At 35.0% G+C, this 26,811-nt stretch overlaps 1 protein-coding gene across 1 annotated transcript; it reads left to right on the top strand.

Annotated features, from left to right (window-relative positions):
• Nucleotides 1-235: 235 nt before the first annotated feature.
• LOC112522729 (phospholipid-transporting ATPase 3-like) lies at nucleotides 236-23,455 on the top strand. The gene is made up of 29 exons (XM_025132030.1): nucleotides 236-252; nucleotides 1,165-1,258; nucleotides 3,038-3,277; nucleotides 5,417-5,482; nucleotides 6,898-6,959; nucleotides 8,212-8,293; nucleotides 8,490-8,600; nucleotides 10,141-10,218; nucleotides 11,809-11,905; nucleotides 12,081-12,187; nucleotides 12,750-12,815; nucleotides 13,090-13,211; nucleotides 13,287-13,374; nucleotides 13,457-13,534; nucleotides 13,606-13,722; nucleotides 14,644-14,790; nucleotides 14,871-14,975; nucleotides 15,546-15,688; nucleotides 15,841-15,942; nucleotides 16,296-16,359; nucleotides 16,445-16,657; nucleotides 17,315-17,480; nucleotides 18,003-18,082; nucleotides 18,171-18,410; nucleotides 20,033-20,254; nucleotides 20,330-20,497; nucleotides 21,721-22,074; nucleotides 22,167-22,270; nucleotides 22,945-23,455. Exons 1-29 carry the CDS (start codon nucleotides 236-238, stop codon nucleotides 23,237-23,239), a joined length of 3,828 nt encoding a protein of 1,275 aa, XP_024987798.1. The 3' UTR covers nucleotides 23,240-23,455.
• Nucleotides 23,456-26,811: the final 3,356 nt, after the last annotated feature.

Genomic DNA, 26,811 nt, shown 5'->3' with positions numbered 1-26,811 from the left:
GTCTACTGGGGTCACCTTTAAGGTAGACTAAAGGTCCGCAAAATCGTCCAATGTGTTTTTAACCTAATTACAACGTTTTCGAGGGATTTTTAAAGTTTTTTGGTTGATTTCGAGGGATTTTTTTAGTGTGTTTGTCGATTTCGAATAATTTTTTTGGTTTTTTTTTTATTGATTTCAATATTTTTTTTTTAGAGTAACGGTTTCGATTGAGGTTGGGGGCCCGTGGATAAATATAATGGGGGGAAGTGAAAGGTAAATCATGTAAAACCTAAATTTTAACCTAGGAATTTTTTTTTTTGAGTTTTTGACTAGGTCCCTTCCCCCCTCCTTTTTGCTACTGTGTCCGCCACTGCCAGGAACACCTTAATTTTCTACATTACTTTCACAGGCTTGAAAAATCTTTTCCTATGGGGTTTTTGGCTTGCATATTTAAACCCTTTTAGGTTTTCTTAGGGGAGGCCGTATCTATTTTTTTATAGGAATACGATATTAGCTCTCTCTCAACTCTTGGTCGGCTTTTACATTTCTTGGGGTATGAAGCTTAAGCCATTTGAGATCGATTCACATTCAGTTTTGAAACACTATATTTGATTATGTTTATATACAATTAGTTATACGAATTCAAAAATGAATCTTTAATAAGTTAACTTATGCACAATTTACTTGTAATCTTAAATTTTAAGTAATATGCATTAATATACAGTATTTCATGCATAAAAAAAGTTTTTAAGAGTTTTTGTCAAATGCTTTATAATATAGTATTAGATAGTTTGACACTAGTATTAATATATTTTTCCGGGTTATATGGGCCAAGTAGATTTGGGCTGGTTCGAAAACTAAAGATTCAGACAATCACGTATGGGTTTTTTTTTTCAATTTCTTTTTATCGGTGATCCTTTATTTGCTAATTAATGCTCTGAATAAGATGAGTTGTTTGTTAAATGAAAATTCTCTTCTAATTCGTTCATAAAGTATCTGAATTTGTTGATAGCCAAAGTTTCACCATCCGTTTCGATTGTTAAACGTTACAAGATTAAAATATGCGTCTTTTTGTAATCCCACCATTGTCATCTATTCATTTCTTCGATCTCGTTGATTCACAGCTTTTGTCGAAATGATTTGCTCGTTGCATGTGTTCTGATGCTCTGTTGTCGTTGTTTCTAGTCTTGTCATTGTTGGTGCTTTTCATACCTTATCATCTATGCTTATCGACATCATCGGTGCTTTTCGATTCTATGTCGTCGTTGTTGTGAATCGGGTACAATTGGTACTTTTTGAGTACATTTGTTTCTTTTGACACGTTTTTATTAAATATGATTATCTTTTAAATTATTTTCAAAAATCAAAACACTCTTGTTCTCGAGCGTTCGATGTAAATTTGATAGGTGGTCCCTTCATATAACCCCACATTTTCACGTACTGTATTTCGTTTATTACTTCAAAAGTCGGAACTCCCAAGCCCATACGTTTAAAATCTTTGTGATAAATGGATAACCCGTGGTGAGGTGGGGTGTTCGATCCCAAGGGTCGAAGATGTGCCAAACCGTTCTCTATCTAATCGTAGTCTAGAATGAAAGATTCTATATGATATGTCCAATGTGAATTGATCTAAAAAAATCCCTCGTTATTGCAGGATAGGGCGAAAGTTGCTCTGTCTTTGTATTCAACGAGTGAAGTCGATTTCAAGTTGGGTCAAATTAGTAAATGGATAGGGTTACTAGGTCCGTTAGCCGATTAGCAAGCGGTACTCGAGGAACAACACAATACGTTATTAGATTTAACATTACTGGTCAAAGCATTAGTTCTGTTTGTATCTCATAGAAATTCCCGAATCTGCTTATCCTCGTCTCCACACTACATGTTTTGTATTTCTTCATGTCTCGTTGTCTCCTTGTTTTTGGGCCTTTCGTTGTATTCCATCGTTTTTTTATCATCACTGATTTGGCTCAACCAGTGGTAGTGATTTTGCGAGGATAAGGATGCATATGACGATGGCGACGACATGGATCAAAATGAGCTACAATCCTTTTATTGCATTAAGGCCGATTTATAACAATGAAACATGACAAACCCATTCTCGCTTGAAAAATATTGTATTATCGTTGGTCAATGAAAATGTTAACGATATAACAATTCAAATAAAAAAGACTTAGGGGCTGTTTGATTGGTTATCCATTAAGTACTTTATGGGTAACGTTGTCTCTATGGATTAATCCTTCTTAACAAGTTGGGAGGGTTTCTGCTTAGGAGGATTTTTTCATAGATGAAAGAAGCGTGTTCTTTAATTGGGAAGCACATGTTTGGAAAAAAAACTTGACTTTCTGCATAAAATTCTCTCTGTAATCTTACTGAATAAACCATTTTTTACATTATTAAGTCACTACTAAACAACCATGTATAATTTACCTAATAGGTTTGTGAAAACGTCTGGACTTAATTATTCCCTGTAATAGTCATTAAAAATCTGATAAATAAAGGGACATTTTTGTCATTTTATCGATTTTTTTGTCTTTTAATTTAAAAATCAAAAAACCACAGGAAACAAAATCATATAATCAAACTTGATTGGTAAAATCAATAAAAATAACGAAAAATGTTCTTTATTTAACGGAATGTTTTATCAGACATTAGAGAGGATTTAAGTTCTGGTGATTTTTCAAACCATGACGGTTATATTGTAATTTCAAAAAATAAGAGGACAAAAAGTATTATTTTTACAAACCATAGGGACCATATTTGTAGTTTACGCTATATATTTTTTTGAACTGAAATACACACACGCTCATTTTAGGCGCGTGGATAATGTGATTTACGTTGAAAATCTTCTGGATTCTCACGCGCGATTCGGATGGTATTTTTCCGTTGGAAGCCTCAAATAACGAACACGACGAAATTGGGGCGAAATTTGAAATCCTATGTCAAAGGTCTTTTCCGTTTCTACAAGAATTCAACGAGATTTCTTGAAAGATTCTGGAAGTCACTGGGAAGAATCATTTATCTTATCGAAACATACATATAATTCTTTCTTGTGATTCAGTTTTTCATCAGAGTTTTCGGTCGATTCGATCGATTGCGATCGGATAAAGTGATGCCGGGAAGGAAGGGGGCATTTCGATCAAGAGTTAGCGGCGGAGATGCCAGCGGTTGTTCGTATCGGCTTCTCGATAGTGCTCCATCATCACGTACGATTCAACTTGGTCACGTTCACCCTCAGGCGCCAGGTCATCGCACCGTTTTCTGTAATGATCGTGAAGCAAACTATATCGCCAAATATCTGGTGTGTTTATATCATAGATACAAAAAATTACGTGCCCGAAAGTGCCATTATTTGGAAATAACTGTTTTCTGCACTTTATGTTATGATGATCTTTCAAAAATGGCGCTTGAATTATGACCAGGATTTCTTTTTTTCAATACATGTACCTTCGTAGTTCATAAACCTTTCTGATTTCTATCGGCACAACCCCTTTCTTACATGAAGTTCATCAAAAGTGCTATTTACCATTATTGCTTGTCTTAACTTAGCAGTCCAAGGGAATTTGTTGGGTGTCTGGAGTTGTTATCTTGCTATTAATGAACTTGACAGATTTTCTAGGATATTTACCATGCATTGTTATTGTAATTAGCATTTGGTGGTGTTCTTGGGGAGCATGATCTTTAACAAATTTGGTAATCTTAAATTTATTCGGTTGTGTGGTCTAGGGTTGTCTAAGATCAATAACTTTCAAGGTAGAATTTGTTTAGAGAAGTAACTTAGCTACATTGGAATACAGTTAAGTTGGATTTTTTGACAGGCATTGTGTGGCATCAATATTTGTATATTGAGAATATGCAGTAACTAGAAAATGTTTAAAGGTGAAAGGAGATTATAAGAGGAGGAAATGTTGATGATGAGTGATGACTGAGAAAGTATATTCTTTCTGGTGAATTGTATCTTGACAGTTGCCAGGTCTGAATGGGTTTTTTTGACAGGGTACATTGGACCTTTAGCATCATAAGATGTAGTTTAAAATGGTCTTATCAAGATCAATACAAGAGAGACTAGCTGGTTTTCGTTCATATAGATTACTATAAGTTACTTTTTTAGAAGTATATATATTTCTAGACACTGTTTAGAGTTTGGGTTTGTAGTTATGTCGACTATTTTTCCATTAAGCTAGCTTTTGCTAGCAACTTGGAAGACTCTGGCTTTTTTAAGGGAAGCAAGGAACTGAATCAAACACATGTGAGTTTAGGAGGATCAATTGTTGATATCCTATAGAACTGGCACTCCTCCGTCACACGAGATTTGTGAAGCCTGCTTCCACCTTATCCTTTGAGTTTGTATATTCATCAATGATCCCACGATAATGAAAGATGTCATTGCTAGATACTTCGTATTCAGATGTGCTTATCATGTCTTCCATTTTGCTGTGAACATCAATAAAACTGCACTTCATGAATCTTCTATTTTGGTCTGATTCAATCTAAAACCTTGGCATAATGGCATTTAAGGCGTTTCTCCATACCTAGAGCTTCAACATCCTTACTTTTATCAATCAACAATCGTTGGATAATTGGGTGGGAGAAAAGATGGAAGGTTTTCGTCTATGTGCTTGGAAAGAATGTAGATACTATGAGAGCTGACAGATATGTTTAGGATTGACTCTAGGTGTTTGAGCAATTTCTCATTAGGTTGTTTTGTTTGTAGTCATCACATGGGTGTCATCTCATTAGCCTTCTGCAAGTTGGATGGTCATGTCTGTAGTTACAAGCTGGTTCTTGTAGCTTTTATGCCAGCATTTTCTTGTCGTATGTGCTTGTTTGGTGGGTAGCTGTGATTTCTCTTGCGACGAGGGTGTTGGCTCTTTAAATGCACTGTATATATAGGAAACTATCCTTCCTGGAGACTTCTTTTTCTTCTACTTTCATTCCTCCCCTCTTTCAGGGTTTCCGAGTTCCCTTCATGCTTCTCGTTTATATATCCCCTCCCCCTCTTTGCAGGATGGTAGGTTGGGTGGCTTCAGACGAGTTTTCAGTTCTTCGCATTGTCCTAGTCATGAAATGCAATGTGAATTTCAGTTGATGTTGCCGTCCTCTTCTCTCCCACTAAGGGGATATTGGGTTTATATAGAATGCTAATTTTTCCGTTCCTCTTTCTGGGCAATGATATATAGTGTGGCTTTTAATTGATGCTCCGGTGAGTTAAGGGGGTCTATGATTTATACCATTGTAGTTGGGGGCACTATCATGTAACATGCAACCCTATTGCAGCAAATAAGTTAGGCTCATGTAAAGAGTAGGATGCTCTTTTCACACAGAAAACATGAGTATATTAACAAACATTATGATTGCTGTCATTTTCATATAAATTCTTCAATGCACTTGGTCTTTCCGTAAGCTGTATTGTAATGCTTATTTCATATGGTTTGATCAGGGAAATGCAGTATCAACAACGAAGTACAACCTTCTGACTTTTTTGCCAAAGGGGCTGTACGAACAGGTAAATCATTTTAAACATCCAATAAAGAAGTATGAAGTGGTCATACAATGAATGTCATAAACTTTTTTCAGTATTCATAAGATTCATTAACAATTCAATGTTATCTGCTTGCATGTTTTGTGCAAACTTGTAATGCCTAGAAGAATGCCCCTTCTTTACTCTCCATATCCATGTTGTTCATGCATATGCATAATTTACAATATCGAACATGTTTGAGAGGATCAAAAGGCTTTATTGTTGGTTGGAGGTGTAGTGGCAGGGTTAATTGAGAGTCAAATGGATTAATTTTCAACATATAAGATGATATGAGTTTATTATTTTTTGTGTAAAACATATAACTACATTAAACTTTATAAGTAGTAAAATTGTGCTAATAGTGTTAAGAACTCGTTATTTATGGGAAGTACTGTGTTTGATATTTAATTGTCAAGCATGGAGACATTTTTTGTTGACTCTCCACTAAGCGCTCCTTTACTGTTCTGAAGCTTTCTCATTACGCAATATGTCAACTAACAGAGCGTATGTTTATGCTGTGATGTGTTTGGTACAAAGTAATGGTTCAGGAATGAGATGGATCATTCCATCAGAATGAAAAAGATGTCTGGTTGGTCATTGAGAATGGAATGGTGCATTCATGTGGGAATCATATATCTATGTTCCTGCAAAACTAGCTAATTTGATCCCATAGAGGGGTAGACCAATGATCTTATTGACTGCCACACTGCCACTTTGATGTGCTGCTCCACTACCCTATTTTGTCACCTACCATTACACTTCCAGTTGATGGCACTCCAGATCCACTTTGCTAATCAAGGATCATTGATTCAGAGCTGCAATGTCAATAGCGACTCCAACAAATAGAGACGGAGAAACTGACTAAGATCACCGATAATAGAGGTGCAGTGGTTACTCCAACCAACATATACCCCCTGATTCACAATCCCTCTCTTCTACGTGTTTCTATTTGAATCAATGGCAACAATCTTTAGCAAGTCTTGTCAGGTTTTTTGAGTGATGAGGATTGTCTCTGGCAGTCAATTTTTGTCTCTAATGTTTTGAAAAGGCACTTGCTCTTATTATTAAAATTTTAGAATGGAAGAGTAACAAAGTTGCTATGAGCTAATACAAATGTGGGGTTTCAGTGGGTTTGGTTTTAGGGTTATGATGATGATAATAGTTGGGTTTAAAATTTGATAAATATACACGCATGAGAAGAATGTAAATGGTCCATTCCACATGTGGTACATTACAACCGGTGTTGTCACGTTCCAATCTCAATTTCATTCATGTCTAGACAACATAGCTTTAAGGCTCGTCTTGGTCCCCATTTACGTTTTTTTACATCATTGAAGCTAATTTACTATCTGAACCTTGTATCTTATATATTGACAAGTATTTGTGTTTATGACTGGCAGTTCAGGCGGGTGGCTAACCTGTACTTCCTTGCAATCTCATGTTTATCGTTTACACCTGTCAGGTATGGTTTTTCAAGAAAAAGAACCCTTTTACAAAAGCATGCTCATTGCCTTGTTGGTGTGATTAGCCCAACTTTACATGATTTATTCTACTTTCCTGGAGCAACACATTACAAACTGCAGTTTTAGTTTGGGTCAAATTGGTGTAAATTTGCGGTGTCTATTTTAGCTGATGAATAGTTAACAGAACATGATTTCAGTTTGCCTTTGTGAGTTTGGTATCTTTGTACCTTGCCGAATGAACCCTTTAAAAAGTTCTGACATTGATTAATTCCCCATTTTCGTGTATATGGCTTAACTCGTTGTTTTGTTAGTTAGCTAGCTATGCTACAACAAGATGTTTTCGTGTTACACAGAGTGAAATGAAGGTAATGGGGTATAACATATGGAGCCATATATCGGAAGTTGCAAGATGCAAAGACTTGAGTGGTCAGAATTGGATTTCATTCCTCACTAATTATACTATTTTATTCGTCATGCAAAGCGCTCTTTTGGAACGTTAAGGCTTTATATATGGGGAATAATCAAATGAGAACCACAAAAAGGTTGAGAACCATGAGAACCAGTAATCATGTGTTTGTGAAAAATGCATGTGAAAAATGCAGTTTTATTTCACAATGTGATTATTTTTAGTGTATACTTTTTGTGAAACAACACTGTATTTTCACAATGTAAAACAACACATCTTTAGTGTTCTCACGGTTGTCATCCTTTTTGTTGTTCTCATTTGATCATGCTCATATATATATATATATACACACACACATATACATATAAAACCTTAACATTCCTCTTAACATATCATTCTTCTTACAAAAATGTGCTATCTCGGTGGTGTTTTCTGTCATATCAATATTATTTAGTATTGGTGCTTCATAGCTTGTCACAACATATTAGGCCTCCAGCTTTCAGGATAAATGTTAAATTGTAATCAAGTGATGGATAACAAAGTTTTGTAATTGTAATAAGAACATTTTACAGTGTAACTAATATATAGTTCATTAGGATACGTAGCCTATCTGAAATATTCTTTCTATCTTCAGCAGCTAAGCATATATAATAAGTCTTTAAGCCCTGCTTTCCAAAATATTTGTTACAACTTATTGATGCAACATATAAGCCTAATTTTATACTTCACATTGATCTGCGCTCATTTGTATTCTAGATCCTAGACTTGTTTGAATTGGTATACTTATGGATTTCTGTTTTGATTGTTGTTAGCATTGACCCTGACTTAGTTCTTTTCTTATGCAGTCCTGTTAGTCCAATTACAAACGTAATCCCACTAAGCATTGTCCTTTTTGTCTCTCTTATCAAGGAGGCATTTGAAGATTGGGTGAGTATTATTTCACTTTCTTCAACTTTGCAATTTTTTAGGCCTTGACAGCTTATAAATGTGTGCTTTTGATTTCAGGATTTGTTTTATCACCCATTATCATCTGTTTCTTACACATCTTTTACAATGTTTACTATAGTTGTTTGCTTAGAGTGTTTGTATTTTTCTCTCCCTCACAAAACCCTAATTATAACAGAAACGCCTTCAAAATGATACGACAATAAATAATTCTCCTGTTGACATGCTGCAAGACAAAAGGTGGGAGTCTGTACCCTGGAAGATGCTGCAAGTTGGGGATATTATTAGAGTAAGTACGCTACAAATTCTTATTTCCTTTTATGATCATCTTGAACCATTTGGGTGAATTCTATGGTTAGTTAATGGTTGAGAAGCCAATATTCGTAGGAATTCTTTTATGCTTCATTATATTGCAGGATAAATTTGAGCTTTAATTAGTGCCTTTTAGATTGTTAGTTGTTTAGCCTTTATCATGTTCCTAGTTCTGCATCTATTTCACATTCCATCAAGCATCACTATATCTTCCGCATTTGTAGCTTATCTAGTTGTACGGTTCATAGTTATTTTGTTAATGAGTATCCTTTATAATGGCATTCTTGATCATCAAGACATAAGAGGGCCTAAAAATTGTGGGTTTTATTATAAATCAAGACATAAGAGGGCCTAAAAATTGTGGGGTTTTTTTTATAACGTGGCAATTCTTCATGATTTTGTTTGGAGACTGGGAACCCCTCATATGGAGGTGGGCAAGCCGAGGTAATGAAAGCTTGTTGCCCAGTCGTTGATGCGCCCCTTGGTTGTTCACAAGGCAACCCACAAGTGTGTTATTCGAACTCAATATTTACATTATTTTGACTCGAGTAAGCTTTAACCGCTCGAACAAGCCTACATTAATCATATCATCAACGAGTGTTTGACATCCGGAAAGAAATGAAATTATAATCGTAAGAATATGTTTGAGAATGAATGTCATTTATCATATGACGAATAACTTTGCAATTTCGTTTGATATTTTAATTAGAGAGTAAAAATATTGGTAAAAGTATAAAAGCTAGCCATGAGACTTGGAGCTATAACACTATTATAAAACATTGTATAGACCAACCAAACCAGGTGTATCTTAGTTGATGTATCAATACTACCTGCTTACAAGTTGTACATCTAATACTTGTAAAAGGAGACGGCAAAGAAAGCGTTCAGTTTTACCATAAGAGTACAGGAATTGTTTATCTATTTGGTACTGAACAATTAATAGGTTCAGTACCCAACTTGTGTAGGTCCATCCATGATCACAAGGATAACAAATAATTCACAAAATGCTTAGTACGCTTGAGGTGATGATCATAATAATCCACTATATGTTTGCACATGTATATAACCTCCTAATGAGGTTATATTCAAAATGAGGCATGACTGTTGAAACGTTTTGCATGGTTGGGTGACTAGTGTGGTAATGGTGTACTCATTTATAGGATCCGAGGTTGATCTTTTGCAATGTTTTGGGCCTATCTTAAAAATGGCAAAAACTAGGGGGTGGTCACTGTGGAATGGCCCCAACTTTATTTAGGTTATAAACGTTCAAGGTTCACCGCTCACCAATTTTATGTATGTGTGTATGAATATATAAATAGAAAAACTTCTACCCCAGTGAAAAATATCTGAGATGGAATCTATGAATATGATCTACTAACATATATAAATTTAATTCCTATGTTACAAATCATTAAATGACACCACTCCATAGATTATTGTTGACAACTGCTACTATTTTTATTGTCACCGTCTTTATTGAAGTTCAATGCAATTCTAAAATGTTCATCTGGTTTTAGGTGAAGCAAGATGGATTCTTTCCAGCAGATCTACTTTTCCTTGCAACTACAAATCCTGATGGTGTTTGCTATACTGAGGTCTGTTTCCAGTTCAAGTTTGCTAGTTAACCATACATGAATGCCTTTAGAACGAGCTTTAAAGATATATACATATAGATAGGCCTAAAGCTCTTGATTTTGGGTCAAAGATGTCTGATTGCATCTTTGAGTTTTAAAATTAAGGAACATATTTGTTGGAGATTTTGTTGACACATACTCACCTTGACCTTCAAGCTTTCTCAAGCTTTATAGCCATTGAAAATAATTGGTTGTTGCTGCTTGTGAAACCTCCATACTGACAGGCATAGGACACATACACAGAAGGAATAAGAGATAAGACGAGACATAGAGTTACGGCTTCATATAATAAGCTGAGCAAAACAAAGTTCACATGACTTAGGGAAAAAGTTACGAGAAAAGATTAAAAGATGAAACATCATCATCTTAAAGGGATGAGGGTAGGGGAGATACAGGATTAAGGAATCATGCGGATCAAGAGTTTAGTGGATTACAAAGATTAAGGTAGCAGAGATGAGGATATTTGAATGTTTATTACAACTAGCAAGAGGATAACTATTTGAAATTTGATAGAAGTATTCGCACTGAGGGAATCACTAAGATGTTGACATTTTACTTAAGGATCAGTAAGTTTGTTAATCGACAAACCTGACCATAATAGTAAACAAAGACACTAATCATGACTTTGAAGCAGGGGTGTGAAAACCTGCAATTCTCCCACAGGGTGTGATGAATCTCTGATAGGGTGGAATGCTGCAAACATTATTCCTGTTACGTTAACTAAAAACTTGAAAAAAGTTTGCTGGGTGCTTTTAGGACTCTGACACAGTGGGATATGACAAAAGGAAAGGGAGTAGGAGCGAAAAAATTGACAATTTAGGCTCAAAATGTGTGTTAGGGCAGCATCGGTGTCCTTTGTTCTTTGTCTCAAAAGGGGATCTCTCTCTCTCTCTCTAATTATATATATATATGTATATATAGATGATTTATAAAAATATTGTCATGCTATGTTAATTTCAAAGTTTTCAACTCAAATTTGTTTATTCCCCAATTTCATTGCTACATATGACTGATGGTATTTGATTTTTAACAAGATATCTTATTTTGGCATTATTGAAGGGTTTTTTTAGTGAATCCAAATGGCAATCAAACACTTCTATCAACCTACAAGAAGTTGTGTGCAAATTCATAGGGGGGAGAGTATTAATTTATATGTGCTGTCTGCGGACTAGGAGAACCAAATCAAGGGGACCCTGTATGGTGAACCAAATTCTGGCACCTGTATCATTGCTTCTAAGGACACGAGTAGGGCTAGGAGTTCAATTGGCATGAACGGTGACAATTGGGGATTACACTGTCATTCAGGTCTCACTGAAAAACAACAACACAAGATTCATTAGGAATGTATAGAAAGGTTGTTGTATGTCTATGCTTGTCCAACTCTTATCCTTTATATTAACATAATATGTTGGAAATATAAAATGTCTAAATATTTTCCTCTCTTCCGGCGTGTGATATTGACATCTTGCGCCAGGTACATCTGCTTCTTAAGAAAAAGGAATTCTAATTGACCTGTTATGCATTTTACTTGTTCTACTTCATGGTTCACAGACTGCAAACCTGGATGGCGAAACAAATCTTAAAATCAGGAAAGCTTTGGAGAAGACGTGGGACTATGTGATCCCTGAGAAAGCTTCAGAATTTAAAGGTTAAAGCTTTAACTGATCCAACTATTTTGACATCTTAGGGCAATAGTGCATTGACGTAGCTGTTTCTATTTATGTCGGTCAAATCCTAAGTGACAATAACTATGGATTTCCGTTGGTTTTTTAGAAATTTTGTTTTACACTGCATTGCAAGATGATGAGTTATTACATTTGCAGGCGAAATACAGTGTGAGAAACCAAATAATTCACTCTATACCTTTACTGGGAATTTGGTACTTCAAAAGCAAACATTACCCCTTGGTCCAAATCAAATTCTGTTGCGAGTAAGATATGATACTTCCCTTTTCTTACTATTCCAGTATTTCTTCCTTGCCTTGTCGGGATTCAAGTTATAATGTGTCTCTCACGTATCCTCTTCATTTTATATTTAGTTTTGAAATTCATTCCTCAAGTATTAGTGAGCGATTCTTGGCTGTGATGGCTTTGATATCCTATTCTTCCAGGAGCATATGTAATCAAGATAATAGGAATAGACCTACACAACAATGAAAGGAAATGAAATACTTGGGTGTATTGGGGGGGGGGGTCCCTCTTCACTGGGCTTTATCTATTTCGCTCTATGGCCTACGGTTACTCAAGTGTGGAAGCAATCTTATCCATGCATTCCTCTTAAGAATGAAGTAATAGACCATTAATAATGAGATGTTTATTTATTTGTTGTACATATAGTCCTTTGTTGGCTAAAAAGTTCTGCATAATTAGTCTGTAACAGTCCTTCCATTGTTTTTCTTAAACATCTCGCTGGTTTAGTTAATCTAGTATCTGTTTGCTCAATTGTGTTCTAAAAAGTAACTGTTTATTCATATTGCTGTACATGCTTTTCAGGGATGCAGCCTACGTAATACAGAGTATATTGTTGGGGCTGTGATATTTACTGGACATGAGACCAAGGTTTCTAAATAGTTACTCTTTATTGGCCACCAAATGCTGTATATTCTTAAGCAACCTCACGAGGAAATGGCGTGGTTTACATTATAATATTGGGAGCCTGCATAATATGATCCTATATATACATATATATATATATATCATGTTCTAGCATCAGGGCTCTGGATATTTAGCGTTGAATTTGGAGGAATCATCATGTAGTATAATCTGTGCGCATTATAAGGCAGTTTTAGTTTGCTCGCTATACCTTAATGTATACAAAACCATGTTTATACAGGTGATGATGAACAGCATGAATGTCCCTTCTAAAAGGAGTATGCTTGAGAGGAAACTTGACAAAGTAATAGCTACCCTTTTTGGTGTTCTTCTTACACTGTGTTTAATTGGGGCTATAGGCAGGTACTGGATAGGTTATCAGCTCATAAAAGTTTGTTGCCTCCAACTTCTTTTTGAGCTTTCGTTCATATTTTGTAGTGCCATATTTGTGGATGTGAGGTATTACTACTTACAGCTTTTGATTAATGTGGAATCTCAACAGTTTAATCCAAGAAACAGAATTATGGTATTGTTTTGCTTGCTGATGTGAGGAGTTTCTCTTTTCTCTCTTGTCCTTGATGTTACTGATTCTGTTAGTTTGCTTTCAGGTCTTCTTTTTAAGCATCTTTACCCTGATTACTCTGTATTCACCAATTATTCCGATTTCTCTTTATGTTTCTATTGAGGTAGGTGTTCATGAATGATATTAAGCTAGTATTTCAGGGACTCATTTCTTGTTTTGTGTCTCCTTTTTCAGATGATCAAGTTTATTCAGTCCACCAAATTCATCAATAATGACTTGCGAATGTACCATTCAGAAACCAATACCCCCGCATTAGCACGAACATCCAATCTAAATGAAGAACTTGGGCAGGTAATGTATGAAGTACTTTAAATTAATGTATATGTAGGGGTTTTATACGATTTTGTAACCTTAAAACGCAAAGGAAAATTAAGGTTACATTAATTTTTGAAAACTTTTCTAAAACAACCCTAAGCCGGATCCAATGACGCATCTAATTAGTTCTAAACAAACCATAGGGGGTCTAGAATTGTACCATTCAAATCTATGGCTGGTTCTGACTGAGCACTTAGAAACCAAGTTAAGATTCCTCAATTGGTAGTCCACACATGAACACGTTTCTGGCCTCCACTGGGTGCTAGCTCAAAACCCTAGATCTAATATGCGTTCTTGACAGAAAGAAAGAAAAGGTTTTTTTTCCTGTTTTTCTCTGATAGCTAAAACCTAAAAGATTGAATCAATCAGTTTTTGGGTTTATCACCTTATTTATATGCACTGAATCATAGTTAGACCATAATCCAATAGAGTGTCTTGCCTTCGCAATATCGAAGGAGAAATGTATTATACGCTGGCGAATAATCTCCGCTTAAGCGCTCATAGGGCATTTTCCCCATAAGAGTTGCCACTCGAATCAGCCTGCATTTCGAGACTGGGGAAGCCTCCTTGCCCTATTCTGAATAGAACTGGAGCCAGCTTTGCTTAATAAGTGGGCTAAACCTCTTCTCTCCTTCGGTCCCCTCTCTTTGTCAGTTCCAACCATCGGCGTATCAGCTTCCAGAGCTGATGCTTTATCCAATCCAGTTCAAATAAGGTTATGTAATTATCTGTAATATTTATATAATTATCTTAAATATTCGTATGTGACGTGTCGTGGGCATATAATAACTTACAGTATCCAATGAGAATATGAGATTGTCCTTACTAGTAAAGCCATTCTCTGCTTGTGCCAAATTTATTGTAGCACCAAATCACTGAGACGGTCTTGTGTGGTAGGTGGAGTACATTTTTTCTGATAAAACTGGAACTCTAACAAGAAACTTAATGGAGTTCTTTAAGTGTTCTATTGGTGGAGAGACATATGGAACTGGTATTACCGAAATCGAAATGGAAGTGGCAAAGGAGAATGGCGCAAACAATGAGGTACAGTAACTATCCTAACTTGGAATAGGATGTAACTTGATGCATGAAATATGAAACTTCTGTTGTAAATAACTTCACAGGTACATAAACCATCATCCACAAAACGTGACAAGGGTTTCAATTTTGATGATGCTAGGCTTATGCGTGGTGCTTGGAGGAATGAACCTAATCCTGATATGTGCAAGGTAATTTACTTCCATAGCAAATTTGACCTGAAGATTTCTTAGGGGTTGTTTGGTTGGCTTTCCATTAAGTCCTGTCTAGATAAAACTATCTATGTGGATTAATCTATCTGTATAGATTGAGAAGGTTTTTATTTGGGAGAGTTTTTTCATTGGTGGAAGGAGCGTATTTTTAATTGGGAGATACAGGTATGGAAAAAACTTGGCTTTCTGCATAAAGCTCCCCCTTAGATGCTTATTGAATAAGCCACTTTCTATATCATTGAGCCACTACCAATAGTCATGTATAGCTGACCGAATAAGCTGTAAGTCTCATTAAGCTGCTAACAAACATGCCCTTAGTTATTGGTCTGAGGTGAAATTTCTTTTATTTAAATCGATGAAAGGACGTTGAAGACAATATGTTTTGCTGTAAATCGATGAAACTGATGTATGTCACGATTGTTGTATGTAGTACAACTTGTTGCAGATATGGTTCAATTTATGGGACATGTTGATCTTAGAATTCAGACACTAGTATGATATATGATTCTGTTTTTCCATTTATTAAGACCATTTTCCTTGCTTGTTTAGGAATTTTTCAGATGCCTTGCTATATGCCATACCGTACTCCCTGAAGGTGAAGAGACCCCAAACAAACTTCGATATCAAGCTGCATCTCCTGACGAGGCTGCTTTAGTTACTGCCGCAAAGCACTTTGGCTTTTTCTTCTATAGGTATGTAATTGTCTTGATTCCCAGATGGGTTGTTAGTACGTTTTGTTTTTCACTCTTAATATTGCAAACACTGAGCATAATTTGTTGAACCTGTGGAGTTCTGTTTTTGTGTCTTATGCCATCATATAATGCATATATTTCAACTATTACAGGCGTACGCCTACAATGGTATATGTTCGTGAATCGCATGTTGAAAAAATGGGGAAGGTTCAAGATGTTTCTTATGAAATTCTTAATGTCCTTGAGTTTAACAGGTATAATATGTAACATCCCAGGCTAACCGTACCAGATATTGTCCGCTTTTTCGACACACCTATGGTTGAGGAGGTGCCTAGTTCCTTGTAAGGCAACCTTTGTTCCCCTCCCCAACCAATGTGGGATCTAATAATTGAGCATCTTTAACATCCTGGACCAACCGTACTAGATATTGTCCGTTGTGTCCACACCTGGACTCACGGTTCGCATCTGGTAGAGGAGGTGCCCGGTTCCTCATAAGGCAACCTTTATTCCCCTCCCCAACCGATGTGGGATCTTACATAATAGTTTGGACAACTTTCTGATTTTCAATGGTACATACTTTAACCACAATCATTTTTGCTTCTTATAGTACTAGAAAGAGGCAGTCTGTTGTATGTCGTTACAAAGATGGAAGGCTTGTATTGTACTGCAAAGTAAGAATCTAGTAAGCCACCCTTGCAACTTGAACTTCTTTGTTAAGATGTAAACTGACCCTAATGCAGAATCTGTTGATCACAGGGAGCTGATTCTGTAATCTATGAGAGGTTGGGCAGTGGAAATGATGAGATAAAAAAAATTACCAGGGTGCATATGGAACAATATGGAGAAGCTGGATTGCGAACTCTTTGCCTGGCTTACAAAGATTTAAGTCACGAGATGTATGAAAGTTGGAATGAGAAATTTATCCAGGCAAAATCTTCTCTACGGGACCGTGAGAAGAAATTGGATGAGGTAAGTAGACTTGATAAATGATCGGTTATGCTCAAGTTTATAGACCTCTTCATCTTTGTGTAGGCCTATTCATATGAAACAACAGGAAAGATGTTATGATGCAAACTACAATGTTAGGATGAAAAGTTTCGTTAGGGTGCCTATGGTACGGGGTTGGACACGACTGGAATGGAATGGATGGGCGAGAGTGAGGTAGGAGGGTGAAAGAATTGTGGAAGGTTTTAGGGTTTTAATTTGATATGAGTAGTTTAGTAATTTATCAATCTTGCCCCATCTCCCTGAATTTTGTTCCACCTAGTATGGTGGGACGAAAAATGCATTTTTATCCTACTCAGGTCTGTATCATCCCAAGTCTAACGCCGTGCCAAACGTGGGACAACAAGTTTTTGTACTGTCTTGTCGAGCCTGTCCGACGTACAAATGCACCCTTAGACCTTAGTGATATCTTTTGTCCCTTTTTGACTTTTTTCTTCTTACTTTTCTTTGGATTGGATGCAAAGAGGCTTGGAAGTGCATTGCCATTGGCCAAACAGGGTTGCCAACCCTTAATGAGTGCACAATGTGGAAGGAGTTCTATTTCTGGGTTCTTTCTCATCTATTCTTAAATAGATAGAAGTAACTATATCTATGTCTGAAAGCATGTGAAACTGAAAACAGGTTTCTGAACTGATAGAGAAGGATCTTAACTTGATTGGATGCACTGCGATAGAAGACAAGCTTCAAGAAGGGGTTCCATCCTGCATAGAAACTCTTTCTAAGGCTGGAATAAAGATCTGGGTGCTTACAGGAGACAAACTTGAAACAGCAATAAATATAGCTTACGGTATGATTCTTTTTCCTTCTTCTTGAGTTGATCATGGCGTTCTTGACTTAACTAACCTTTTTTTTAAATTACAAAAATAACCCAAAAATACATTTTTTCCAAAAAAACCCATCCATTTCTCCAAATTTTTCACTAAAAGAAGAAAGGCCCCACAAAAGATCCATGTGGGCCCCACAAAAATTCATGGGTATAAATACTAGAATCTTGGAAACAACACCAAACAACAATAAATATAATTTATGTGGGCCATTTCATTAAATGCCTCACGAATCCCCCCTCATTTAACGAAACCAGCCAAGGGGTCCCATCAGCAACAACTTTCCAGATTTTTGTGGGCCCTTTCTCCTTTTGTGAAAAAATTAGAGAACTGGATGAGTTTTTTTGGAAAAAAAAATATTTTTGGGTTATTTCTGTAATTTTTTTAAAAAGGTTAGTTAAGTCAAAGAACCCGGGTCATGATTTTTATATAAGCCATGTCATTAGAAATATGTTATTTATGTATGTATATTCTAATTGCCCCAGCTTGCAAGTTGATTAACAATGACATGAAACAGTTTATTATCAGTTCAGAAACTGATGAAATCACAGATGTTGAAAGCAGAGTAATATCTCTTCCCTTAATCTATTTCATCATATCAGAATTGTAATTTGTACACTAAGCATCGAACTCAAGTAAAACTTTTCTTCCAGGGTGACCAAGTGGAAATTGCTCAGTTTATAAGAGAAACAGTAAAAACTGAGTTACAAAAGTACCATGGAGAGGCACAAAAAATCCTTAATGGCTCATCGAGGCAAAAGTTAGCCCTTCTTATAGATGGAAAGTGTTTGATGTATGCCTTAGACCCAACTTTGAGGTCAATGTTGCTCAGTTTGAGCTTGAACTGTAGCTCAGTTGTCTGTTGCCGCGTCTCTCCTTTACAAAAGGCACAGGTAATACTTCTAGTTATGCAAAAGTTTGTTCTACTATTGAAGTTTTTCTTTATCATAAAATAAAATTATTGGATTGGTTGCATTCATTCGAAGTTTTGTTAGAATGCTAGGGAGCATTTGGTTCGCATAATGGAATTCGGTGGAATTGGAAATCATCAAAGGAATTTGACTTTGAAGGAATTGGAATGGAATTTGATGGAATTTGACCACACATTTTGATTGCGTTTGGTTAGATGGAATTGAATTCTGTGGGATATCCCGTGGAATGTTGAAATCTTTAATTCAAGGAATTCAATGGAATTCAAAGGATTCCATCATTTTCATTACGTGAAACAAATAAAGGATTTGGAAGTTGGTCAAGGAAATTATCCATTCCAGTTCCTTCCAATTCCATCAAAATCCATGAACCAAACACCCCCTTAGTTTACATGTTTTAAACAGTTCTTTTTGGTGCGTTTGTTATTCAGACAGGATATGACAGAAAAACTGTTCAGCGTTTGGTAAGACAAGATTGGACAAGACAGAACATAAATTGACTAATTTACTCCTAATGAGTTGTTTATATATTTTGATTAATTGAAGTTATTAAATTATATTAAAATAATTATTTTTATAACAAAATATATCATTAGAATGTTTTCGTCAAGACGATTAATATGACACCAAAATAAAAGTTCATGTAGTTTCCAATTTTTGTTATACTTTTTCTATATACTTTTTTATTTTTTAATATTTAATAAATTACATAAATTAATCAAAATATTGAAACCGTATAAAAATAATATTTTGAGGACGGTAAAGTGAATGTAAAGAGGGAGGCGTATTTGATGTTTTATAAGAGAACTAGGTGATATTTTAAGGTTATATTGGTAAAATATAGGTTTGTTCCATCTTGTTCCACCTTGTTCCATGGGGTGGGGGCGGAACATGCTTGTTCCACTCTGTTCTTCTACTCTATTTTTGTCTGTTCTATATAAAAGTCCTGCCAAACGTGGAATAGTGAACCACGGATCCTTGTATTGCCCTGTCTAGTGTACCAAACACACCTTTAAGTTCAAAATACATTTTTGGGTATCGGATTGAAGTAAGACTATGCATTTCTATATCTAGTTCTCAAGAAAATCAACTTATGCATGCTTAAAGTTCAAACTTCATTATCCCATCTTTCCAAAAGGTAATTGATATTTACTTTCTTGTTCAAATTACAAGAGATCACACAGTTCATGCATGGCTAAACTTATGCAAATTTGTTTTAATTATTATTTCCTAGCATGGAGGAGAGATTCAGGGGATGTTTGGTTGGTTTTCCATCAAGTCCTGTATGGATAAAAATATTTGTGTGCTTAAATAGTCTCTATAGATTGAGAAGGTTTTTGTTTAGGAGGGTTTTCTCATAGATGGAATGAAACATGTTTATTAATTGGGAGGGGTAGGTTTAGGAAAAACTTGACTTTCTACGTAAAGCTCCCCCTATAAGCTTACTAAATAAGCCACTTTCTATATCATTAAGCCACTACCAAACAGTCATATATAGCTGACCGAATAAGCTGTGAGTCTCATTAAGCTCATTAAGCTGTTAACAAACAAGTCCTCAATAGATAATATTGACATTGATTATGCAGGTAACAAGACTGGTCAGAAAAGGTGCAAATAAGATAACACTAAGTATAGGTGATGGGGCAAATGATGTTGGAATGATACAAGCAGCAAATATTGGAGTCGGAATAAGTGGTTTAGAAGGGATGCAAGCAGTGATGGCTAGTGATTTTGCAATTGCTCAGTTTCGTTTTCTAACAGATCTACTCCTTGTTCATGGACGATGGTCGTATCTTAGATTATGCAAGGTTTATCTTTACTTTCTGGCCTGAACCTTCAAACTATTTCTGTTCTTCATGCTTACAAGAACACTTGTTATGCAGGTTGTTTCGTACTTCTTTTACAAGAATCTTACCTTCACGTTGACTCAATTTTGGTTCACGTTCCAAACTGGGTTCTCTGGTCAAAGATTCTATGACGATTGGTGTCAGTCTCTATACAATGTCATTTTCACCGCCCTGCCTGTTGTCATCGTTGGACTGCTTGACAAGGTATTTGAATCTTTCTTCCTTATGTTCATCTAGACGAAGGATCGTGTGAGACTAGGAGTTTAAGGTGAGAAGTAAAAGGGATTTGGACCCTTGATCACTTTTAATCTCACCCCCACCCTATGCATTGCGCTTCTCACGGATATTGATCCGGTGGATCTCATTAGTGTTGATCCTCAATCAGGATTGATCAAAGGGTGGAGAACCCTTCTTACCCTTCTGACTGTAACTTCCATTCTCACCAGAACCCAACCCTGTTCATCTATGCCCATTGTGAAATGACCGTAACAAGTAGCTTTTGTATGAAATCATATTCGGTTCCAAAGAGAGGAGGTATGATCTGAGTGTTAACATCAAACCGCGCTGACAGAGAATTGATATGTATTCCTTAAGTTTTCAATAGGAGTTTGGTAACTTGCTACAACAGAATCGGCTTTACAGGACGTGAAACGTGTGTCCCGTGTAAATGTGCCAATAGACTGTTTTATAAGACTTAGGTTTATAGGACCAAACAATTGTGTATCTATATAAGAGTGTTTCAATAAGTTGATAGGATGTTTTTGAATGCTTTTGGATACACTTGAAATAAATTGTCCTATTAGCTTCTTTATAAGACATTTTTAAAAAGACTAATAGGATGCACTATTTTAAAAACTGTTCTAAAAAACTTGTTAGGGTGCCCAAAAACGGCCTATCAACTTATTGCAACCAATTTACATAGCACACAGAGTTGTTTGGTCCTACAAACTTAAGTTCTATAAAGCAATCGCGTTGGACATTCAAGGGGTTGTTTGGTTGGTTTTCCATTATAAGTCATGTATGGATAAAGTTGTTTGTGTCGATGTATAGATTGGGGAGGTTTTTGTTCGGGAGGGTTGTTTCATAGATGGAAGGAGCATGTTTTTTAATTGGAAGGGGTAGGTTTGGAAAAACTTGGCTTTCTACATAAAGCTCCCCTAGAAGCTTACTGAATAAGCCACTTTCTATATCATTAAGCTACTACCATACAGTCACGTATAGTTGACTGAATAAGTTACGAGTCCCATTAAGCACATTAAGCTGCTAGCAAACAGGCCCTTAGACTTATTTGGCGTCCTATAAACCCAATTCTATTATAGTGACTATCTTTAATACAAACACTTTAATAGATCAAATTCTATTTCATTTCATTGTATGATGATAATTTTGCTAGAAAGGACCTTTTGTTTTCACAATACACTTTGCAGGATGTGAGTGTAGAGCTCTCGAAGAAATACCCGCAATTATACAAAGAGGGAGTAAATAATACCTTCTTCAACTGGAAAGTTGTGGGTACTTTGGCTTGCTTTTCGGTTTATCAATCGATAGTCGTGTACAACTTTGCGGTCGTTTCTAGTACGTCAGGTTTAACCCCATCGGGATTAATGTTGGGCCATTGGGATGTTAGCACATTGGCGTTCACGTGTCTTGTGATAACGGTCAATTTGCGTCTTCTTATGATGTGTAGCACAGTTACAAGGTGGCACAACATTAGCATTGGAGGCAGCGTGCTATTATGGTTCATATTTATATTTATATATGCCATCCTTTTTATTGACAAGGTTCGTATAATCGTAGCTTTTGAACTATAAATTGCTTTTTGGTATGATTTAGTTGTAATCTAGGCCTGAATTCATCTGTTTTTCAACTTCAGGGGACCTTTTTCACCATTTATGTCCTAATGAGCACCATCTGCTTCTATTTGATGATCATTCTTCTCCCGACTGTTGCACTTTTGGGCGACTTCATATACGAAGGGTGAGTTTTTCTTTTTCTATAAATAAATGTCTCTAGAGGGAGAGTTCATTGTGAATGTTACTTATCATGAATTACATGCATTTTCATTGTGATGAATAATATTCATTGTGAATATCTCTATCACGACATTCATCATGAATAGGACATGAATAAGAATAATAGGTGTAACAAGTCGTCCCACATAGATAGAAAATAGGATCTGTGAGCACCTTATAAACCGTAAGTTATGGGCTACCAATAACTTTCACCATAGTTTTAAGTTGGATTTGAAGTTATTGGGTCGGCCTGTTGCTTTAGGGTATTATATTCCTTTCATCTAATAAAATATTATTTCTCTCTTTAAATATTTATTTTCAAAGTTTTCTATTGGTGGAAATATATTAAATAATATTTCTCTCATTGTAAATCATCTTTTGGGTATTGTCCGAATTTGGAGACTTTTACGCTCTCCTACTTTCTCCATTTTGGAGAAAGGTTTTGGAGAATCCGTTGAAGCAAAAAACATGACCAAAATCCTCAAAAAATCTCTATTTTCTCCATTTTGGGGAATTTGTTGGAGATGCTCTTACGTCAGATTCTCAAAATATTTACGGTTCTTATTTAAACCGGATATGCTATTATGTATTTGCAGCCGTTCTGACACCCGAATGGTTAATTCTGGTGTTTGGGTTCAGGTTTCAGAGATGGTTATACCCGTACGATTATCAGATTGTCCAAGAAATCCACAGGCATGATCCGGATCCAGTTTGTGCTGGATTGCTGGATATAGGCAACCAACAGACCCCAGAGGACGAAAGAAGGTACGCATTTGCTATGCTGCCAAAGGAAAAGTCAAGGCACACGGGTTTCGCATTTGACTCACCAGGGTACGAGTCGTTTTTCGCTTCACAACAAGGAGTGGGTGCGCCCCAACGGGCTTGGGATGTGGTTCGAAGAGCTAGCATGAAACCTCAACCTAGAGAACAGTAGGAGTTTATACACAAAAAGGAAAGAAAAAGAGAGCATACTAGTCTTGATTCATTAATGAATGAATCATTGGTGCTTTTGGTTTTGTTGAGCTTGATTTATTCATTAATGAATGAACTTTAGTTTCTCTAGGTTTGTAGCCTACAACCAAGAAAGGTTGATTAGACGGACAAATTACTTGTATGCATATAGAGGTGCTAAAAAACCTGATCAATTCAACCCAACCCGATGAACTCTATATATTTTTATTTTTTGAATTTAATATGATTGTTGAATTTCTGTTAATATGTACATTAGACAATGGCACTATCACGTACGCTCTTCATATACACATATTCAATCTATATTCTCATCTCTATAATTATATAATTCATTCGTATATATGTTAATAAACTGTGAATATATATATATATATATATATATATATATATATATATTGAGAAAATTAACTGAATGTGATATACGTGAGAAATATGGATAAGTTGTATCAAATGGTTGATGATGAAAAAGAAATTATGAGTATAGAAATAACATATTCGAGGTTAGAAGAATATTTTAATGTACCAAAATATGAATCCAACCAACTCGTATGGTTTGAGTTGGTTTAAGATTTTTCAAACCACAACCATTGGATGAATGAGAGGGATTGTGAATTTGTTAAAATATTCAATTTATACCATCAATCAATATTTAACTTATTCTAGATATCCAATCAAAATCATATATATATATATATATATATATAGTATTAAGGTTCGGTTTAAATAAGTAGGCTAAATATTGTGAGAAGGTAAGAAAAGATATTCATATATGAATCATTGAGGAAATCTATTTGAAGTTGATATATAAACCAACCTTGTAGATTTTTCATATGGATTCATATATGAATCTTCAAATGAGATTTTCAATGATTTACATATGAACCTTCTCTTAACCTATTTTTCTTTAATTTTTTATTTAAATCTTGAAGGATATCAAACACATACACACACAATGTTTGTTATGTATGACATGAATAGAAATTGTGGGTTGTAATAACTAAATTATCACATGAAATTGTCATAACTATTTTCATGTGCAATTATTGTCATTCATAAATGTGTTGTGGCTTCTTGTTATTTGGGTTTTGGCCAACATTTATGGATTCATTATTATTGTTAAATTATGGTAAATTTTAGATTATTAGGTATTTATTATTCCTTCTACCAAATAAGTTTAAAGTTGTCATAATTAGGAGTATGTCATTTAGATAATACACAATATATATATATATATAACAAACCATACAGATAGTGTCTAATTGGTTTGAGCTTGAACTCTAAAGGTTAAAAATGTCTGGAAGTCCGAGGTTCGAATCCAAGTATGAATAAAAATTCCCATACGGCCAGGAGTGTGCAAAACCCAAATTATCCAAAATCCAAACCCAAACCCGAACCGAAAATAAGGTATTTATGTAAAATCCGAAAATCTGAAAACCAACTTTTGGGGAAAACTTAGGTTTGGTTCGAGTTTGATTTTTGGCCACTTGATCCGTCCAAAAATCTGAAATATATATACATATATATTTTAAATATTATATGAATATATTTATTTATCTAATTATCTTTTGAAAATTCTAAAAATCTTAGTCGGTCGTGTTTTTTTTTAATTTCTAAGTATACTATCGATTTATCAATTCTCTAAATTGATTGAATTCATCATCAAAATCGATTAGATATTTTTTTTTGCATTATAACTAAACCCAAACCCAACCGACCTCAACCCTAAACCCGACCAATCCGAAATCCAAAAATTGGGACTTGATTTCTATATCCGAAATCCGATCGGGTTTTTGATTTTTCCACCCGAACCCCTCCCGACTCATCCGATGCACACCCCTACTTGCGGCCACGGAGGTCCATATGCGGCGGGTGGTCGTTTTGGGATTAGTCGGCGCGTATAGATGGTTAGATATCCAGGTTAATCAAAACAAACAATATATATCAAACTTCTTTTCTCTTAAATTGAGTTTTGTCAGATGATAAAAAAAATTATCTGGTAACCTAAAATTTATGAGTTTGACGCTTGTTTTTTATATACTCAATAAAACATAACTAAATTACCATCAACCGTTATTACCAAAAACTTTTTGGTAGACAGTATTCTGCCAAATTTGGTGATTTACTATTTATCAACAGAATTTATATCGAATAGATTCTCCAAAATAAATTCATTAAAGCTAATTATTTAAGCACATCTAACAAATACTCAAAAATAGAGAAATAAAAGTAAAATTTTCAAATAAAATTTATATTTATCTCCGACAGCTTCTCCATTTTGCAGATTATAATATTAATTATATTATTAAAATATTTAGTACATTTTATAAAATATTATTTATCTCACATACACACTTAATTTCAAGGATTCTCATTGGTATGAAGAATAAAAGACAGTTTCTCTTTCATTGGAAATCATTTTTGTTTTAAAGAACGTTTTCAAGAATCTGTTGAAGTAAAAAGACCCAAAATCTCCACTTTAGTAAATCAGTTGAAAATGTTCTAAGAGGATCTTCAACAGATTCTTCAAAATAGATAAAATGGGAAAAATGGAGATTTTGAACTAATTGAGCTCCAACAAACCATCTAAAAGTATCTCAAAACAGGGAAAGTAGGAAAGAGAACGTTTTTTCTCCAGATATGAAGATCGTCTTAAAAATGATTACTATGTAAGAGGAATTTTTTTAAATATATTTCTATCGATAGGAAACTTTGAAAATAATTATTTAGAGAGAAAAATAATATTTTAATAGATAATGAAATATATTGATATCATAACCAATGTTAGTCTTTCTAAAATGGAGAATCTGCAAAGCAAGTGGTCGTTTTGGGATTAGTCGGCTCGCATAGCGGGTTGGATGTCCAGGTTAATAAAAAAAATGGAAAATCTGTTGGAGATAAATATCATTTTTTATAAAGATTTTAACTGAAGAATCTGTTAAAGATAAATGCAATCTTTTTAAAGATTTTAACCGGAGAATCTGTTGGAGATGGATGCAATTCTTTTTAAAGGTTTTAACTTTTAATTCAGAATTTTTGAGGAATTTATGGGAGATCTAAAAACATGTTTTTAGTAGAATATTAGGAGGTGGTTGGGATTGTTTATAAAAATAACTTATTGACTTATCCTGGTATAACATCAATAATAAGCACTTTTGAGTGTTTGGATAAGTAGTTTATCCCGGTACCAAACCGGTAATAAGAAAGTTTTGAAGAAATTAAATCATTCTAACTTATAATAAATTAATAAGAAGACATAAGTTGTTTCAAATAAGCAATCTCACAAATACTATGTAGAAAAAAACTAGAAGGGTACCCACGCAATGCAAAATATATCTAGATTTTAGTTTTTTATTTTATTTATTTTCTCTGTCGATATACTACGGTTTTACGTAGTTTTAGAAAACAATAATATTTTTATTTTTGAACGAAATATAATTTTTTTTAAAAATATATCAATATTAATATTAAATTAACTATTTAAAAATTCTCGTTTTTTATATAATTTAAATTTAATAATTGTTATGTATCCTTTCT

Source organism: Cynara cardunculus, assembly GCF_001531365.2.
Source record: "Cynara cardunculus var. scolymus isolate 2C chromosome LG 12, CcrdV1, whole genome shotgun sequence".
NCBI lineage: Eukaryota > Viridiplantae > Streptophyta > Magnoliopsida > Asterales > Asteraceae > Cynara > Cynara cardunculus.
Note: the sequence above shows the minus strand (reverse complement) of the source record. Positions and strands in the feature narration are given on the sequence as shown.

Coding starts and splice junctions, on each gene's coding strand:
- LOC112522729 (XM_025132030.1), top strand. Junction 1,259..3,037: donor TCGTCGTTGTTGTGAATCGG/GTACAATTGGTA, acceptor CTTGTGATTCAG/TTTTTCATCAGAGTTTTCGG. Junction 17,481..18,002: donor AGCAATAAATATAGCTTACG/GTATGATTCTTT, acceptor TAATTGCCCCAG/CTTGCAAGTTGATTAACAAT.